Raw genomic sequence first — 21,302 nt, forward strand, 5'->3', positions numbered from 1 at the left:
AAAATTTAAAATTCTAGAATATCAGAAGCTTGACATTTGAAAGATTTAATTTAGTTTTCAATATTAAATTGTCAAATTTTAACCGCTTTGAATTCAAATTATCTCCAAGTCAAATTACAATTCTTTAATTTTTAACGCTTCGACTTAGAAATTACACAATCCAACTCATTTTTCTAATTGAATTGTCAAAAATCGTTGGTTCAAATTTTAAGAGCTTGCAATTCCTAGAATTGAACTTCTTAACCACTGCGATCCCTGCAATAAATTTTGGTCACCAAAATATACGAACCCTGTTGAAGAGGGAGGTCTACCCAAAAGAAGAGAAAAGAAATTCTGCCACAAAAGTGGCAAAAGGGGATGATCCATCGGAGTGTCGAGAGCTTGTTGCGACCAGCGGTAAATTGCCAAACTGTTCGAGTTGAATGGCTGCATCTTAACAGTCGCAAAGGCTTTCTAAAAAGATATATATATTTTTTAATTTCCAGATATTATATTTTTTAAATATTAAAATATACTTAAATATTTAGCAATATTCTTCAGTCTACCTTGAGGGCAGAGTCCAAACAAGTTTTCGGTTGTAGGCACAATTCTCGTAATATTTCTCGCCAGAGATTTGTTTTCAATTCTCTCTCATATTGTTCTGTGTACAAAACTATATAAGCTACCCAAATCGACTGTACCGATCCACCCAAAAGGCTTGGGCAATTGGACGAACCCGTCGCCCAGTTCAAAAATGAGCCGAAGGAACTTGAATTTTTTCCAGCCGATAGAGTCTGCAAAATATGATTTTATAACAAAACTTTTACCTCATCTTTGATTTTTAAAAGGGAAAGTACTTCTAAGGATTGTGGAATTTTTTTAACGTACCTCATTTCCACTTACAACTGTTAGCTAACAGAAAGATGAATTTACAGAAAATGGTTAAGGATTAGGATGGTAAAAAAGGACTTTTTTCTCGGCTTTATCATTCTTTTAAATGGAGTAGTTTACCACTCAAGAGAGTGCGCGATCTGATCGGGTCCGAGTTCTGCGAAAATTTAAATTTTATCAATAATAAATAGCTTTTCTTATACAGATTATTAATAAAATATTCTATTTTTTTGTATAATAAAGTAAAAGAGTAAGTCATTCAGTTTGAAGAGAAAAATGTATTTTAATTACTGTTAACTTTTCTCGCGCAGTTCTGAATCTTACAAAAATAACATTATTGTTTACTGAAAAAATGCAAAGTACGTGTTTTGATAACATTCTCTATTTTTTCCACCAAACAGTAGAATTATCAACTAATAAATAGAAATTTTGAAACAAAAATTATATAGTTCAATTTTCAACAAAAATGATGAGTTTTCGAACGAGAAGATTAAGTTTCTACCAGAAAAAAATTTTTGTAACAAAATACATAAATTTCCAACTAAATATTTAGAGTTTTAACTAAAAAACGTCAATTTTCTACCAAAAGAAAACGCATTTTCAACCAAATTGTTAAATTTTCAACTAAAAAACTTAATTCTCAAAAAAATGGAATAGTTAAATTTTCTGTTATAAAAAATTCATTTTCAACCAAAAAAAAGCGAATTTTTAATTGAAGTAAATAATCTTTAACCAAAAATATTACTTTTTTTACAAATTTGTACGGCTTTAAGCTAAAAAAATGAGTTTACAACGAAAAATTGAATAGTTGATATGCCAACCAAAAAATTATAATATTAAATTAAAAAATAGTTGAATTTAAACAAAACAAATAAATCCCAAATTAAATACTCAAACTTTAAGATAAAAATTGAATTTACAAAAAAAAAGAATTTAAACAAAAAATATTTAAATTTTTGACGAAATAAATGAATTTGCAACTAAAAAAAATTGTAACCAAAAATGTAAAAATTCAATTTTCAGTTAAAATAATAAATTTTCATCCAAACAAGATGAAGTTTAAAACAAGAAGATTAATAACTTTCTACCAAATGTCGAGTTTTAAAATAAAGAATTACTATGAAAAAAATATTTAAAAAAGTTTAACAAAGGAGTTCAATTTTGAACAATTTAAATGAATTTTTAACCAAAATAAATGAATTTACAAACAAAAATAATATGGAAAAAATCCATTTTCAATGACACAAATGAATTTTCATCTAAAAAAATCAATTTTCCTAAAAAGAAATAGATTTTTTTAAATTAGTTAAATTTTCAAACTAGAAATGATTTTTTAGCCAGAAATATTAACTTTCAACCAAATGAGACGAATTTTCAATAAAATACATGAATTTCATTCAAATGGTTCATTTTTAAGCTAAAATAGGGGAATTTTTAACCAAAAACGGACATGAATTTCCAACTAAATATTTAGAGTTCTAACCAAAAAAGGTAAATTTTTTACCAAAAGAAAACGAATTTTCAACAAAATTGTTAAACTTTTAACTAAAAAAATTAATTTTCAACAAAAAATGGAATAGTTAAATTTTCTGTTAAACAAATTAATTTTTAACAAAAAAGCGAATTCTTAACTGAAGTAAATAATCTTCAATAAAAAATATTACTTTTTTACTATTTGTACGAATTTAAGCTAAAAAGGACACATTTTCAACGACAAATGGAATATTTGATATTCCAACCAAAAAATTCTAATATTAAATTTTTAAAAACAGGTGAATTTAAACAATATAGACTAATTTCAAATTAAATACTCAAATTTTAAGATCGAAAATGAATTTACAAAAAATAATTTAAAAAAAATAGTTAGATTTTTAACGAACTAAATAAATTTGCAACTAAAAATATCAATTTTCCTAAAAAGAAATATGTTTTTTTTAAATTAATTAAATTTTCAAACTAGAAATGATTTTTCAACCAAAAATATTAACTTTCAACCAAATGAGACGAATTTTCAGTAAAATACATGAATGTTATCCGAATGGTTCATTTTAAAGCTAAAAGAGGCGAATTCTTAACCAAAAACGGACAAGTTAAATTTTTAGTTAATCCATTTTTAACAACAACAAAAAACTGATTTTTATCAAAATAGTTTGTTTTAAACCAAAGAGATGAATCTTCAACAAACAGCTTACAATCTAATAGTCGATATTTCATTCAAAAAATATTTTTAATTAAAAGCCGTTGAATTCACAAAAAAGGACGAATTTTCACCAAATAAAAAAGACCAGTTTTTAATTTAAAAAATAAATAAAACGTAAATTTTCAATCGAACAGGATAAACTTAACCGATACAGTTTTAATAAATAATGATGAGTTTTCAAACAAGAAGATTAAGTTTCGAACTACATATTTAGAGTTCTAACCAAAAAACGTAAATTTTCTACTGCAAGAAAACGAATTTTCAATAAGATTGTTAAGTTTTCTACTAAAAAATTAATTTTCAGCCAAAAATGGAATAGTAAAATTTTTATTTAAAAAAATTGAAATTCCCAGAATATATAGAATTTTCAAATAAAGAAGTGAATTTTTAACTAAAAAAGAAAGCATTTTATACAAAAAAAATGAAATAGTTAAATTTTCTGTGGAAAAAATTAATTTTAAAACAAAAAAGCGAATTTTCAACTGACGTAATTAATGTTCAACCGAAAATATTACTTTTTCACAAATTAGTATGACTTTATGCCAAAACGTATGCATTTTCAACGAAAAATTGAATAGTCGATAGAATGAAATGTTGATAGAATGAAATAGTTCAATTTTCAGTCAAAATAATAAATTTTCAAACAAGAATATTAATTTTCTACCAAAATGACGAATTTTCAACTAAAAAATTAATTTAAAAAAAAATATATATGAGATTTTAACAAAGGAGTTACATTTTTAACCGAAGAAATTAAATGTTAACCAAAAAGAGATCAATTTTCCGGAACAGAAAAAAAGATTTTAAAAAAATTAGTTAGATTTTCGACCTAGAAATAATTTTTTAACCAAAAATACTAATTTTCAAACGGAAATGGACTAACTTTCAATAAAATACATGAATTTTCATTCAAATGGTTCACTTTTAAGCTAAAAGAGGCGAATTATTAACCAAAAAGGACAAGTTAAAATTTCAGTTAATCAATTTTTAACAAAACAAAAAAGACTGATTTTCATCAAAATATTTTATTTTAAATCAAAAAGATATAATTTCAACAAACAACATAAAATGTGATAGTTGATATTTCATTCAAAAAATATTTTAAATTAAAAGCCGTTGAATTCAAACAAAAATGACGAATTTTCAAATAAAAAAATACTAGTTTTTAATAAAAAAAATAAATATAAATTTTCAATCAAAAAGAATAAACCTAAGTGATACACTTTTCATCAAAAACAGTTTAATTCAACAAAAAAAGAACCGATTTTTCTTCAAAACAGATGGTTTTGTAATTTTAAAATATGGTTGTTTTTAATTCTCGCAAAAAATAGAAATTAAAAAAAAATTGTACCATGAAACGTTCTTTAAGTAAACAATAAATTTATGTTTGTGAAATTTAGAATTATGCAAGAAAAACTAACCGTACTTAAAATATTACATTTTTTCTTTTCAAACTGAATAATTGACCATTTCACTCTATTTTACGAATTAATTATAAACTTCTATTAATAATTTATATAAAATAAGCTATTTTTCATACAATAAATTTGAATTTTCTCTCAACTCGGAACTGTTGAATTTAAACAAAATAGAAAAATCTCAGATTAAATACTCAATAAAGTAAAAAAATTAATTTTCAGAAAAAAAATCCTCAATAAATGGTTAAATTTTTAACGAAAGATATAAATTTTCAATTAAAAAAAATTGTAAACAAGAATGGAATAGTTCAATTTCCAGTTAAAATAATAAATTTTCAACCAAAAAAAGATGAATTTTCAAGTAAGAAGATTAATATTCTTCCCAAAAATTCGAGTTCTCAACTACAAAAATATATATATTTATATATACAATTTTAACAAAGGAGTTAAATTTTTAACCAACGAAATTAATTTTTTAACCAAAATAAATGAATTTGCGAACAAGAAGAATATGAAAAATGTCCATTTTCAAACAAATAATTCAATTTTCACCTAAAAAGATCAATTTTCCAGAAGAGAATAAATTTAAAAAAAAATTAGTTAGATTTTCGACCTAGAAATAATTTTTTAACCAAAAATAATAATTTTCAATAAAATACATGAATTTTCATTCAAATGGTGCATTTTTAAGCTGAAAGAGGCGAATTATTAATCAAAAAGGGACAAGTTAAAATTTCAGTTATTTAATTTAAAAAAAAATGATTTCCATTAAGATCGTTTATTTTAAACCAAAGAGATGAATTTTCAATAAACAACGTAAAATGTAATAGTTCATATTTCATTTAAAAAGTATCTTAAGCTAAAAGTCGTTAAATGAAAAAAATGACGAATTTTCAAAAAAATGAAAAAAAATTTAATAAAAAATAAATTTTCAATCAACAAGAATAAACTTAACCGGTACAATTTTAATAAAAACAGTTGAATTTAACAAAAAAGAAACGATTTTTCTTCAAAACAGATGGTTTTATAATTTTTAAATATGGTTGTTTTTTCATTTTCGCAAAAAATAGAAATTAAAAAAAAATATGTACTATAAAACTTTCTTTAAGCAAACAATAATGTTATGTTTGTGAAATTCACCTAAAAAATTTAATTTTTTCTTTTCAAACTGTATAATTGACCATTTGACTCTATTTTACGAATTAACTATAAACTTCTATTAATAATTTATATTAAAAAAAAACTATTTTTCTTATAATAAATTTGAATTTTCTCTCAACTCGGAACTAAACAGATTGCGCACTCTGGTGAGTGGTAACTCCCAAATTGGATCTTTCTAGAAGATCACTTACCGAAAAGAGGTTGTGGAACATAACTTCTGTCGTAGCTCTTGCATCAGTGTAGAAAAATGAGGCACGAATTACGGTGTCTAATAAATAAAGCACACTTTGATCCCGGTTCCAGTCTGGCATAAGTACAAGAATATTTAACCACAGTCTTACTAAAGGCTCAGGCGTTTGTAAACAGTATCTGCAAATAAATGTTAAAATTATTTTAATTAATCAAAAAAATAGCGCGCTTTGCATTTTTCTTATTTTTATAGCCTAAATATCAAATTAAAATATGTGCTTCATTTTAAAGTACTATGAAATGTAATTAATAATCAATTAAAATAAATGTTAGAATAGTAAATAGCTACATTGGCTTTCAAACAATTTACATTTATTTTTTAAAACTTGAATCGGCTTTCCGCAATCTGTAAATTTCATTAAAATATAAAACTTTGTCTCAGAAGAAATTCGAAGTTAAGAAAAAATGAAAAAGTTAATGTGGGATCTTATATTGTAAAAATATGTTCTTAAAAGACATTCTAGAATTCTGAGTCTTTCTGATATCTTCCATTTTCGACGCTAATCCAATTTGAAGATGTTTGTAATTTAAAATTCTCCGACATATTTATTGTTGAATGTTTATAGTTTAAAACTATACAATTTTGAAAGTCTTTTATTTATTTTTTATTTCAATTTTAAAGATCTACAATTGAACACTCTTCAATTTTAAAACTGTATAAATAAAAATGGTTGAATTTAGATTATTTTGTTGATCAAAAGTAAAGTTTATAATTTCTAAATTTTACACGTTAAAGAAATTTCGCATGTAAATCGTCAAAATTACAGCTTTTCGATATTAAAACTTGCATAATTTTTAATTTTTAATTTTCCCAATTAAAATCTCTTCAATTTTAAAGATGTATAAATAAAAAATTTTAAATAATGATGATTTTGAAAATCAAAAGTCAAGTTTCTAATTCTAAATCTTAAAAATTGAAGTGATTCCGAATTTAAACCATAACGAATACAACCTTTTTAACTGTGAAACTTAAAAATTATTAAATATCTAAACTAAAAACGAATTAGTTTTTAACATTTAAAATTGAAAATTATAAAATTTTATAGAGTTACACTTGAAAACTCTTGAATTTTAGAAATGAATAAATAAAATTTTTTAATTTAGATGATTTTAGAAATCAAAAGTGAAGTTTTTAATTATAAATCTGCCACACTGAAGAAATTTCAAATGTAAATCGTAAAAATGACAGAAACTTTTAATTGTAAAATGTATAAATTAAAAACTCCTCAGATATAAAGATTTACCATTAAAAACTCTTGAATGTTAAAGATGTATCAATTTATAATAATTCTTAAATTTTCAATTCTAAATCTTCTAAATTGAAGAAATTTCGAATGAAAATCATCAAAAATTAAATAAGTTTTTAATTGTAAATTGTATAAATTGAAAAATCTTCGATTTAAAAAAATATATAATTTAAAGTTCCGCAATTTTGAAGAGGTACAATTGAAAATTGTTTAATTTTGATAATATAGAATTACGAATTTTTAAATTTTAAAGATACATATTTTGAAGGCATGTAACTTGGAATATTTTTTCGAATAGATACATTTGAAAGATTTACAATGAAAAATTCTTCAATTTTTACGATTTGCAATTGAAAATTCTTCAATTTTGAATATTTAAGACGGTGAACTCTTTAATTGTAAAGATGTGCAAATAAAAGGTTACAAATTTGGATGATTTTGGAGATCAAAAGTCATGTTTTTAATTTTGGATCTTCCAAAATTATGGAATTTTATATATAAATCATCAAAATTACAGAAATTCTTGATAGTAAATATTTAAAATCAAACTTTCAAACAAAATAGTTGAATAATCAACTAAAGAAGAATAATTGTTGAACAAAAAGTTGCTTTTTTTATATAAAAAAAAGAAATTTCTACTGAAGCAAAATTGAATTTCCAATCTTAAAAGACGAATTTTTAACTAAAAAGGATGACTTTTTAACAAAATTGTTGAATTCTCTACCAACTAGTTGTATTTTTATCTAAAAAAAGATAAAATTTCTCTTAAAACACATGAATTTTTTTTTTTAATTTTGTAAATAGTTGAATTTTCATGTTAAAAAAATCGAGTTGACTTTTCAAGATGAAAATGTAAATTTGTTAACAAAATATAAGTTTCTATGAAAAAAATAAATTTTTAATCTAAAAATACCAAAAAGGACCAAAATTTTTTAAACCAAAAAGGAATAAATTGAAAAAAAAAGTTGAACTCTCTACCAAATAAGGGCTATTTTATCTTAGAAAGATGAAATTTATACTAAAACAGACGAATTTTTAATAGAAAACGACAATTTTTTTTCTTTCATTCAGAAAAGATTTCAGTTCATTTTTAAACAAAAATATAAATTTGGAACATACTTTAAATTTTCAACAAAACAATAGAATTTTAAACAAAAAAATAATGACTTTTTAACAAACTAGTTTAATTTTCAACCAAACAGTTGCATTTTTGTCTAAGAAAGACGAAATTTCTTTTAAAAAAGATGAATTTTTAATTAAAAACCTCCCAAAACTGGTTAAAAAAATAGTTGAATTTTTATCCAGAAAATATTTCAGTTTCCCTTTTAGAACAATATATTAAATTTAAACAAAATGTAAACTTTCTACGCAATAGTTACATTTTCAACACAGCAGCAGAATTTTCTACCAAAAAGTATAAATTTTTAACAAAATTGTTCAATTTTCACCCGATTATTTGCATTTTTCTCCAAGGAAGATGTAATTGCTCCTAAGGCAGGTAAAAATAAAAATGAAAAAGACAAATATTCAAAAAAGAGTTAAATTTTCAACCGAACAGTTGCATTTTTACTCAAGAAAGATGAAATATCTTATAAAAAAGATGAATTACAAAAAAAAATTTCAAAAAAATAGTTATACTTTCATCTAAAGCAGATTCCAGTTCACTTTCCAACACCAAAATAATAATTGTGAACAGGAAGTTAATTTTCTGTTTAATAGTCGAATTTTCAAACAAAAAAGTTGCATTTTTATCCAAGAAAGACTAAATATTTCTACTAAAACAAATGTATTTTTAAATCGAAAAGACAAAGTTTCAAAAAAAAAAAAAAAAATTTCATCAAAAAAAGATTTCAGTTGAGTTATCAGCCAACAAAATATGAATTTTAAAGAAAAAGTTAATGTTTCGATAAAAGAGCTGAGCCTTTAACCTTAAAAGATCCTTGAAATACGGTGTTTTGTACCCATTTCGAAATCTTTGAAATTTGGTAAGATCTTTCTAAAATCTTTTATATTCATTTGAAATCACTGGAATATTTAAAATCTCTGATATCTTATGAAACAAAAAAAAAAAACAAAAAATCTCTAAAAAAATTTGAAAAATAAAATATCACTGGAATATTTAAAAGCGCTGTGATGTCTTATGAAACAAAACAAAACATTATAATAAAATCTCTAAAAAAAATTGGAATTCGTTTAAAATCTTTGAAATCTACGAATTTTTTACGAAAATTTTGAAACTTTTGTGAAATATTTTAATATTATCTAAAAATTTTTTAATTGTTTAAAATCTTTGACGCACTTTGAAATCTTAGAAATATGGATTACTATAAGCCTTCCTCAAATCTTTCAAATCCTTTAAATCTTTAAAGTTTCAAAATTTTCGTGGAATTTTTGTGAAATCTTTATTGAAAGTATGCATTTAAAACATTTTTAAACATTTGAAATATGTTGAATTCTATATTGAGAGAAGAAATAAAAAAATTATGCACAATATTAAAGTGCGTTCTTTGCAAACTATAAAATAATTGGTACAGTCTACAAAAAGTGTATTGAAATAAAATAAAAAAATACAAATAAATAAATAAAACAACTTTTCAGTAACAAGATTTTTTCTAAATGAGATGTTTTTTATAATATATTAAAAGATTTTAAATTACTTTTCGCATATCATTCAAATAACTGCACAAAAAAAAAGTTCATTCAAGGTTCTCGTGAAAAATTCAAACATATTTACATGTTTTCAAGGTTTTCAAGGTAGCCAAACACCCTGGAAAAGAACCTCTCTTACCTTTTATAATTCAGCAAATGGGCCTCAATCATATTCGAAATCTGCGTCAAAATAACGCCTGGAAAGTCCGAAGCAATGAGATTTTTGGCCATCTTCACATACGTCCTGTCGGCAGTGATAAGAGCTATCATTAATCCCAGGAACTTTTCATTTCTGAGCAGAGATTCCGGACAATTGAGACACAGCGGAATAATATTATGCAGCGCCTGGAGCATTTGTTCGTACTTATAATATGAGAGCAAAATCTGCAACTGGTCAAATCCCTTGGAACAAATCAAAGGCACCGAATGTCCCCAAAGTGTCATTCTCAGTGCCACAAAACAAGCTATCGGTTGCTTCTCTCTGAGAGCAAGAACGAGACTTTCCAAAGTGGCGTCCGAATCCAAATCCGGCACGTGAGAAAAAGCCTCGCCAGGATTGACAATCGAGCACTGGCTGACAGTATCCGCCTGGTCCAACTGATGTAATCTCAATCGTGAAATCATCTCCCAAGTCCAGAGAGAAAAGGCGTGCTCATTACTCTGAGGTCTCACCATCGACGAAAATGTCTTGACTCCCTCCGCTAAAAGCGAAACACTTTGCCCAGGTGTTTCTAAAATATACTTCATCGAGAGCTCGACAACGAGTAAAGCAACTCTACGATGAAAACTAATTGGCAGATGTAAGCTATCATTATTGTCGAATCCCCAATTAAGATGCGAAAGCACTAAACGTGCCAGATGACTTTCTGTGGATGAAAGAGGGTACTGATGCAGCCAAACTGAAAGCACATTCATGTCCTCACTCTGAGGAATCCACTTCTCAATCCTCAGTTCCGTGAAGAGATACAAACTCAGCTTTCCAACTGCGACAAAGTTGTCTCTCAGTTTTAAAAGAATATCTGACAAAAGTGATGGATATTTGCTCGTCAGGTTGGATAAAAGTGATCTTGCATCTTTCGAACAAGTGTCTTGAGTTTTCTTACTGAGGAAACCAATTTGAAAAAGGTCTATTGTCGTTGCTCTGACGAAATCATAATCCTCTTCCGACCTCGCCATCGCCATGTTGGCAAAAGTAGTCAACAGAAAATACGATTCATCGCCGGGCAAGTTGCTCAATTTCTCTTCGAACTGTTTGTACAAGTCTGGAGAACTTAGCTCGGCTTCCCACTCGAGAGGGGACATCTCGAGTTCAGGGATGTCAGAAAAAGCCGAATCTGTGTGGAGTATATAAAATAGTTTCCAGAGCATGCTAGAAGTGAAGATATGATAAGGAATCGCGGCGAGATACTGCCAAGCGCCGAGTCTTCGCGAGGAGAAAATACAGAGAGTTGCTCTCAAAAAGAAGTAATCATACTCCAGCTGTATTCTCGTCAGCATTGATTCATCTCCGATTTTTGATCTGTCAAAAGCTTCCCACAAATCACTTGCGTACTGAACAGTATCTCGGATTAAGGCACTTAATCTCTTCGCCAGCTGCCTGTACCTCGGGGTATCGTAAGTCTTCAAACCTTGTTTCAACAGTCGTACTATCACAGTTGAGAATGCGAAAATCCTCAGGATATGATGTTCCGTCACTGCATTCCCGTCCTGATGGAAATGATCATTCTGACGCTCTATCAACAAGATATGTTCAAACAGTTTGTCGAGAGGGATTTGATGCAAAAGTGATATGAGATCGCTCTCGAAAAGATTCGCTCCGCAGTTCGCTATGTCCTCGTCTTCCTCTCCATCCTCGTCCAGCATCACCCAGACAGTGTCTCCAGGCTGACTGCCAGTGTCCTGCAACGATATTTGCACCTGTTCCAAAAACTTGTTCCTCTCTTTCACTGGAAGCAGGATAGTTGCAAGGATTGCGACAATGTGGTCCAAGTGAGGATCATTCAAGGGAGAAGTGCTCAGTCTACGATTTCTGGATGGAACTGGAATCTGGATGTAACCTCGAGCCCAGGATGTGACGCCACCTGGACATCTGAGCACGTGATTCAGCAGAAAGAGATGATCTTGCCAGGTCGCGACTCTCAGCAAAACCGCGACCAATTTCGTGAGCCAGTCTCTAGAGTCAGTCACAAACTTCCCGTCTTTCAAGACTCGTCTCTGAAAGTTGAAGAGGATCGATATGCACATTCTGAGCTCTACGAGCTGCGGCATCATGTGCGAGGCCATCTGGAATGGCTCGAGACTCACTGGGGCGTTTTGGGCCAAATTGGCAAACTCCTTGCACGAGATGCAAACTCTCTGGACGTAATGTTCTATCTGAAGCTTCAGAGTGTCAGATTCGTAGCAGTACAATGCATGCGCATTGTGTAAAGATTCCTTGATGGCCGAGAGATTTTTCGTTAGGGCGACGAGGGTTTTTTTATTGAAATGCGCGACCGAGTACTCGTGAGTCGCGCTGACTGGATTCCCATCTTGACACTCGCCATATTCGGTGATCGAGGCCTTGTCCAAACACCAGAGTTGCTTCTGGATGTCCTTGCAGGATTTCTTGAGAATCTCGAGTTCGTGAGAGTTGACAATCAGGTGATTCCGGACTCGAAGGTAGCTCATGAGAAGTTCCTGTAAGCGGTGCTGTTGACGGACGCTGTGGCCTCGAAGTTGGTACTCCACGAATTCGTTGATGAAACTTTCAACGAGGGACAATTCCTGATTCGTGTAGAGCGCAGCCAGCTGCTTTTCGGTGAAAGGTCTCATCAACTTGGAATCTGATTTGCATTTTTCAAGCGATGATGTTCGGGGCTTGAGAAAGGATTTGTCTGATTTGAGAAAAAGTTGCGGAGCCAACTGTGGCGGTGGATTTGCAGTCGCATTTTCAATAATAGGAGCTGATGGAAGACTGTCTGTCAGCTGAATGTTGGAAACGTTGACGCTAATTTCTTCTACAGAATTGAGTGCTTCCTCTTCTTTTTCTTCCTTTGGTGCGGAAGCTTCTGGAATTCCGATGTCTACTTCGTCGACGGATTCGACTTGTTCCTGGAAAAATTAGATAAGGTACATTTATTGTGATAATTGTAGACTTTAGATATTTTATTATTGGCTTCGGATGAAGATTTACTTCAAGATCTTCGCCAGTTGATATCTGATCTGCCTCAATTATCACGACTCGACAGCTCTCTTTTTCATAAATTTCCGTGTCTATTGCTGCAGAATGCAATTCGCTTTCCATATTTTCAATGCCTTCACCTCGAGGATAATTTGTTGGTGATTCCCCGAGTAGACATTCGAACTCCTCGAGAGTTGGAGCATCGGGAATTTCTCGCTCTAAACGAGAGGCTCGCATTCGGTCTTTCTTCTTTTTCTGGAAATTAGATAAGCCTAATTAATCATGAGGGTGTCTACTCAATTTCTGAAAAAAAATATTCCCTGACAATTTCCAGGGTTATTTTTAGGGATAAATATTATTTTTTAATAACTATTAATTAATAATGACAATATATTCTTAAATATATTCGAACCATCGATTAATTAAATAATTAAATAATAGTAAAAACATAATTAATCATTTCCTGAATTCAATCCTAAAGTTCATGACTCTGAAAAATAATTCAAACAAATTTTTATTGTATCTTCGTATACTTAAAATGCAGTGCATACTTAGGTAAAATTAATGTGGGAACTATATTAAAGTCAATTGAAACCGCTTCAAATTCTTAATTTTTAAAGTACAAACATGGCATTTTTAACAAGATAGATGATTTTTTAACGAAATAGTCGAATTTTCGACCAAAAAGAATGAATTTCTATCACAAAAGACCATTTTTCAACACAATACATTAATCCTTAACAGAATTGTTGAATTTTCAACTAAAAAATATCAATTTTCCAATTAGTAGTTGTGGTTTACACTAAAATAGATCGATTGTTTAATTTGAAATTAATAAAAATTCTTTCATTTTCAGTATGAAAAATTAGTTTTCCGAAAAAAACACAACTTTTCAACCAAAGTGATTAATTTTCAACTCAAATTATGAATATTTAACTCGAAAACTCAAATTTTCAAGCAAAAAGATGAATTTTTAAGCAAGAAAATTGATTTTATACCAACAAATGCGATTTTTGAACAAAATACATGAATTTTGAAATAATAAAAATCAGTTTACAATAAAAATAGAATAGTTAAATTTTCAGTATAAAAAAATAAATTTTCAACGAATCCGATGCATTTTTAACTAAAATGATGACTCTTTAACTGGAATAGTATAATTTTCAACCAAAAAGATGCATTTTCAAACAAGAAAATTAGTTTCTACCAAAAAAGGCAATATCTGAAAAAAATACATAAATTGTCGAACAAATAGTTCAATTTTAAATTAAATAAGATCAATTTTCAACAATATAGTTCAATTTTCAACTAAAAAAGATACATTTTCAAATAAATAGTTGTACTTTAAACTAAAAAGATCAATTGTTTAATTTGAAATTAACAAAAATTCTTTAATTTTCAGTATGAAACATTATTTTTCCGAAAAAAACACAACTTTTCAAACAAAGTGATTAATCTTCAACGCAAATTATGAATATTTAACTTGAAAACTAACATTTTCAAGCAAAAAGATGAATTTTTAAGCAAGAAAATTGATTTTATACCAACAAAGACAATTTTTTAACAAAATGCATGAATTTTGAAATGAAAAAAAATTTACAATAAAAAATGGAATAGTTAAATTTTCAGTATCAAAAAATTTATTTTCAACGAATCCGATGCATTTTTAACTAAAATGAAGACTCTTTAACTGGAATAGTATAATTTTCAACCAAAAAGATGCATTTTCAAACAAGAAATTAGTGTTTACCAAAAAAGACAAATTCTTAACAAAATACATGAATTGTCAACCAAATAGTTGAATTTTAAAATAAAAAAGATCAATTTTCAACCAAATAGTTGAATTTTTAACTAAAAAAGGTCAGGTTTCAACAAAAAAAAAAAAAATGGAAGAATTTAATTTTTATCACAAAAATTAATTTTCTGCGAAAAAATTAATACTGAAAAAACAACAATTTTCAACAAAATACAAATCAATCAAAAAATGAATAGTTTAATTTTCAGTTCAAGAAATTAATATTCAAACAAAGATATGAATTTTCAACTAAATTGATGGAATATTCAATTAGAATAGTTACATCTTTATCTTTAACTGTTATGAAGTCATTAAATTTTCATTACAAGAAAAGATTTAAATTTTGTATCACAGTTAAATTCAATCAAGAAGGAATTTTCAACAAAATACATGAATTTTTAACCAGACACTTGAACTTTCAACTAAACCCGATCAATTTCAAACCAAAAATAGATTAGCTAAATTTCCAGTTACAAAAATTAATTCAAAACCCAGAAAAGACGAATTTTCAACAAAAAAGTTAAATACAGTAATATAAAGCTACTCGCACAAAAGAAGAAGCATTGTTATTCAATTTTATATTGCAATTAAAAATAATTAAGCACGCTCTCGAAAAAATTCTTTTCTCTCTCATTTTTCATTTTCTCTGAAAATTAATATTGAAAGAACAGACTCTTTTATTGTAAAACTTTAAACATATAGCATCTCTTATAAACGAAACAAAAAAATTGTTAATTGTAATTACAAATTTTCAAATTAATTTATTAACAAAAAAATATGATTTTATTACAATAAAAGATGACTTTTCATTATTTTTTAAACAAAATAGTTCATTTTTAATCAAACACTTGGATTTTTACCTAAAAAGATGCATTTTCAACTTAATGGTTTAATTTTCAAGCCAAAAAGACGATTTTTTTTTGTAAAACATTTAAATTTTCAAACGGAAAAGATGAATTTTCAACAAGAAGATGAATTGTCAATAAAACAATAGATTTTTAATGACGTGGTTCAACCAAGTAGTTCCAATTTTCAACCAAAATGATAAATTTTCAACGAATAATGTAATATTAGAGATTTCAAGCAAAAAAAAAGAACCAAAGATACTTCATTTTCAACCGAACAGCTGCATTTTTATCAAAAAAGATGACATTTCTACTAAAACGAATAAACATCTAAACCAAAAGACGAATTAAGACAAAAATTAATTTTCAACAAAACAGTTGAATATTCAATCAAAAAGGATGTATTTTTAACAAAATTGTTGAATTTTAACCAAATAATAAAATTGTTAACTAAAAATTGAATTTTCAGGTGGATGCAACTGCAAAGGAATATAAATAAAAATACAAGGAAAATAAATTATAAACAATATTTTACACAACAGAGCAAAAAATTACAAAATTAATTTTCAAATTAAATTATGAATCTTCAAATGGTATAGTACAATTTTTTACCAAACAGATGAATTTACAACTAAAATTATGATTATTCAACTGAGATACTTGAATTTTTGCCCCAAAAGATTTATTTTTAAACAATAAGATTAATTTTCATCAAATAGGTTAATTTGCTATAAAAACATTTAATTTTTCAACAAAATACATAAATTTTAACAAAGTCGTTGAATTTTAAATCAAAGAAGACAAATTTTCAACCAATTGTTGAATTTTGAACTAGAAAAAAATCGAATTTTGACAGAAAATGGAATAGTTTCACTTTCAGTAAAAAAACAACTAATTTTCATCTTAACTAAATGGGTTGAATTAAAAAAAAAAATCCACTTTTAACTACAACAATGCTTTTTCAATTGAAAAAGTTGCATTTTCACAAAAAATTTACAAAAAAGATTAATTGTCAACTCATTTTTCAACCAAAAATTGAATAATTAAATTCTAAGTCAAAGATGAATGTTCAACCAAAAAAATAAATTTTTATCTAAAATTATGGAATATTTAACTGGAATAGTATTTATTTTGAGTTTAAGGAAAAAACAATTTTTAACCAAGAAAGAAACAAATTTTCAATTAAAAAAATTAATTTTCAACAAGAGTTTATTTTTCAAACCAAGTAAATATATTTATAACCTGAAAGATAAATTTTTAAAAATGATGAATATTTACCTGGAATACTAGAATTACTAACCGAAAAGTCGAATTTTTAAACAATGAGATTAACAACTTTAAAAGAAGAAAATCATTTTCTACCATGAAAGTAGTTTTTTTTAACAAAATACTTTAATTTTCAACGAAATAAATTAATTTTCAATTAAAAGACAAATTTACATCCAAATTGTTAAATTTTGATCTAGAAAAGGTCAGTTTTCCCCCCAGAATGGAACAGTTAAATTTTTAGATAAAAAAATTAACTTTCAACCAAAAATAGAATAGCTGAATTTTTCGTTAAAACTCTAATGCTTAAAAACAACAAAAAAGGATTTTCAAAAAAATAGCTCAATTAAATAAAACTATTTTGCACGAAGTTGTTACATTTTTAAAAGAAACGAAGTTTTAATTAAAGAACCTGCCAACAACATAATTATTTTTTAACAAAAGAGTTTAGCTTTTAAACGCAAGTAGTTAAATTTTCAAAAGAAGGTAAGTTTAAAACAAAGAATGTAAAGAAAAAAATCACATCATAATTCAGAAATATCCTCTTCGAAATACTACTTCTACTTTAAAAACTCCTCTAAGTACTCGCTTTTTTAAAAATTTGTAAGAAGGGACTTTTAAATTGTGACGAATTCTGAATCCCAGTTTTAATTCTTAAAAAAAATTCCCGTTTCATATAAAAAATGCTATGTTTCAAATGAAATTATATTTCTTCACCAAAGCTCCCTGTCTTAAAATAAAAACGATAATTATTTTCACTTCTATGTCCTGCAGCTGCAGATAAAGTAGAAAACACTTTTACAAATTAACTAAAATAATTAAAACTTGAAGGTTACTAGGATCAGAAGTAAATTTTCGGTTTTTTCCGGTCAATAAAATTCTTGGTAATTTACCGTTTTCCCGGTTAAGTCGCCACCCTGACAAGGAAAGTAAATTACTAACAAGTATATTATATCAGAGTGGCCGCAAAACTTTATTTTCAAAGTACTCTTATTTTTCAAGGACCATTAATATTGAGATAATTCTTATCTTATATATTTAGTAATTGAAAAGAACAATTTCAAATAAAACATTTTTAATTTATTGCCCTTAACAATCATGGAAAGTGTTCTTATAGAAATTATTCCCCGACTTTTGCAAATTTTTTGAAAATTCCCTGACTTTCAGGGTTTCTCCGACTTATAATCATTTTATAATAACAATGAATCATTAGAGTAAATCGTAAATTACGCCACATTTTTCGCATGTATAACCTCACCTGTCGTGCTTTCTGTTTTTCCATTGTATCTGTTTTGTGCGCTTAGAATCTCTCTTTAAACTCTAGCAACTGGAGCAAACAAGTAAAAATAATTCGCTTTCACATCACATTGTTGGAATTAATCTTAGACAACTATGACATTATCAATCGCTCTTATAATTTCTGAAGATTATTCAGGATTATTTTGGTTTCACATATGATTCTGCGTCGCGTGTCAAGTCTTGTAAAACAACATCGATTATTGTTTACAACAAATGGCATACTTTACAATACCGAGTATTATGTGGCTTCTTTTGATAACTTTAATTTTACAATAAACTTATGAGTGTTGGTTGACAATTGGAAGTATTATTGCACTTTATCGTTTATTTAGCGTAGTTTGTCTTTCTTGTCTCAAATGAAGCACAATGACAGCTCACAACAACTGACACCGTTAAACTATCGACTAGATCGATTAGGCCAACATCTGACCAACATAACCTTAGCGTACTTTTTTGGCGCGTATTTTAAATTCATTGTAGGCTGAAACTGTAATTTAGATCAACAATTATTATAATGCATATGCAATTTAATTACCTATTAATATTGGTTGTTAAACAGGAATCATTTTTACTAAAAACTGAAAGTATACACACACTTTTTACTAAAAATAACCAAAAAATCTGTTGAAAAAGTCTAAAGAAATTTAAAAACGACACTGTAACTTTTTGAACTTCTTTCGACTTTTTTCGTTTTTTTTTTGTTTGTTTTTCTTTTCTTTTTTTTCGAACTTTCACAATAATGAAAAATAAAATTCAAAAAATTCGTACACCGAGTGAAACCCCAGTTTAACTAATGGAATATGCTATAAGATATTTTCCACATTAAAAAACATACCTATATATATTTGAAGGTTCCAGGGACTTTTTTGTGAATAAAATTCTTCTTTTATTTAAATAACTGCTGCTTAAATTGATTATTTTAGTTTTTAATGCTATAATGCACTATTTTAAGTAAAATAAATCGCTTTGATATCTGACAGAAAAAAATACTTATCCCCCTCCCCCTCATAGTCCACTTTTAGTGTTGATTATTTTACTTTTGGTAAATATCTCGGTAATAAGTTATTAAAATAAGCATTTCGTTCATAAAACTTCGCCCATTTCTCTACCCCTAAATATATTATTTAAAAATTTAATTCCCTATCCTATTTATTTTACATTTTCTATTACCTAAACCAGGGGTCTCCACAATCCACAGGTGCAGCGTGGCCCAGGTTCGCTCGGCCTTTTTCAAGATAAACCAATTTTTTTCGACGGGAAACTGAGAGGAAATTTATGACCCCTTTGAAAAAAAATCCCAGTTAGAAGGGCGCGGAGAACCCTTTTTTCTGGTATAACTTTACAGAGCTTAAAATACCAATTATTTTATTTAAAGTATTTGAACTAAGCAATTGCCGATAATTGTTCATACATAAATGTTTTTGACATTAATAATACTAAATAATTTAAGATAATACTAATAATAATAATAAAAATAAGTGGTCGAAAAGAAATTCAAAGCGTTCAAAATTTAAGTTTTTTTTTCAAATCGAGAATTTGTAAATGAAATTATTTCAGAATAAAAGTTCGAAAATAGAACAAATTAAAAACTTTGAAAATTGTTGAATTCAAATTCAAAAGAATTGAAATTGCATTAGAGCTTTTGAACAAAAACAATTTTTAATTTGATACTACTTTAAAGTATATTGAATGTTTCAAAGTCAAAGCTGCTTAAGTTGCAGAATTTTAAATTTTCGAAAACACTTCAAAAATAAAAAGTAATTTTTTATTTTAAATAGAAAAGTTTAATTCTTCGCATTGGCATTAACAGATCGTAAAAATGGTACTTTATTCATATTTTGTATCTGTTAGATATAATAACATTATCAATTATTTAAGTCCATTTAACCATTTTTTTAAATTTAAATATTAAAAAATTTGTTATTATGGATTTCAAAATGTATTATTTTTTTAATATTAGGTAATAGAAACTCAAGGACGCGTGACTTTCTTGCTACTTTTTCATTTAATTTAAAAATTAAATTTTGAATTATTTATAAACAAAACAATTTTTAAGGAATTTAAATTGTGAGTATAAAAAATTACAATTGCATTGCATTTTTTTTAACAATATTAAAGTAATGAAAACTAAAGATTCATTACTTTATTTCATAATTCTCAATTTTAGCGTGAAGTTTCAAATAGAAATAAGGGTCTCGAATTTAAGGACTCCCAGTGGAAAAAATAAGGTAAAAGGTTTTGACAGTTCTGGGTCAAAACTGAGTAGATCTGACCTATTGGGCTGGGATCGATAATAAATACAGGGTCTACCTTTTTGGCGATCCCTGACCTACATGATAATGAAATAGACAATTTATAACAAAAAGTATACTAAAATTTATGATAAAGTACCTTTAAACCTAAATGATCTTTTGAAATAAATAAGAAAATGTATCAAATAGATTTTTAAAAAAATCATCCCTTGTGGGGATCGAACCCACGACCTTTGGATTAGAAGTCCAACGCGCTATCCTCTGCGCCAAAGGGACTTGAAATTCAGAGCGCTTATAGAGGGGTCTTTGGATAGATTCCAGGAGCGTAATAAAAAAGGCCAGGCCTTCTTATTAGTATTTGAATAAAATCATGTAGAAAATTCTTAATTTTTTTATATTTTTAAAGTAAAATATTTCTATTATATTTCTATTTTATTTAGAAGAAAATTGTTTGAAAAGTTTTATTTTGTGAAAACGAGGAAATTTTAGGAAGAAATAATTAACTTTATAGATACTTGGAGTTTGAGAATTAGAAATCAAAAACTGAATTAAATGTTTGGTTCGATTGCAGAACGAGGGCGTCACCTGTCACCTCTATTTTGGCTGGGAAACAAATTTGGTTGGGCAACAAACTATTAGAATCTTTAATTGAACGATGAATGAATCGATTTAATGAGGCAAAAATTAAAAATTATTGTTACTTTTGTTACTGTGATGTCTCAAATATGAATCTGTCACGATCAGGTGACGCCCCTATTCTGCAATCGTACCGAATGTTTTAAAGCAAAAGCTTCTAAAATTCTTAACATTAAAATTTACATGAAAAATGTTTACAGAATCAAAAAATAAATTTACCGTAATTTTCACCGTTCAATATTGAAAAATTTTTAA

General features: G+C 27.2%; 1 protein-coding gene and 1 non-coding gene across 3 annotated transcripts in view; both read right to left on the minus strand.

Moving 5' to 3' along the window:
- LOC117171453 (ectopic P granules protein 5 homolog) overlaps window positions 1-18,527 on the minus strand; it is a 73,278-nt gene extending 54,751 nt beyond the window's left edge. The window contains exons 1-7 of one of the 2 annotated variants that reach the window (XM_033358790.1): window positions 18,119-18,527; window positions 12,967-13,209; window positions 9,934-12,884; window positions 5,841-6,018; window positions 868-891; window positions 546-773; window positions 290-453 (exon numbers count right to left, since the gene is read on the minus strand). In XM_033358790.1, the coding sequence (XP_033214681.1) occupies window positions 290-453; window positions 546-773; window positions 868-891; window positions 5,841-6,018; window positions 9,934-12,884; window positions 12,967-13,209; window positions 18,119-18,142 (3,812 nt within the window). In that variant the 5' untranslated portion in view covers window positions 18,143-18,527. The remainder of the gene's footprint in view (window positions 1-289; window positions 454-545; window positions 774-867; window positions 892-5,840; window positions 6,019-9,933; window positions 12,885-12,966; window positions 13,210-18,118) is intronic. The other variant, XM_033358791.1, reaches the window with a different exon arrangement.
- A 2,087-nt stretch (window positions 18,528-20,614) lies between these two features.
- On the minus strand, window positions 20,615-20,687 carry Trnar-ucu. Its single transcript has one exon. It is a non-coding gene; the product is annotated as a tRNA-Arg (tRNA).
- Window positions 20,688-21,302: the final 615 nt, after the last annotated feature.

Source organism: Belonocnema kinseyi, chromosome 4, assembly GCF_010883055.1.
Source record: "Belonocnema kinseyi isolate 2016_QV_RU_SX_M_011 chromosome 4, B_treatae_v1, whole genome shotgun sequence".
NCBI classification, from domain to species: Eukaryota; Metazoa; Arthropoda; class Insecta; order Hymenoptera; family Cynipidae; genus Belonocnema; species Belonocnema kinseyi.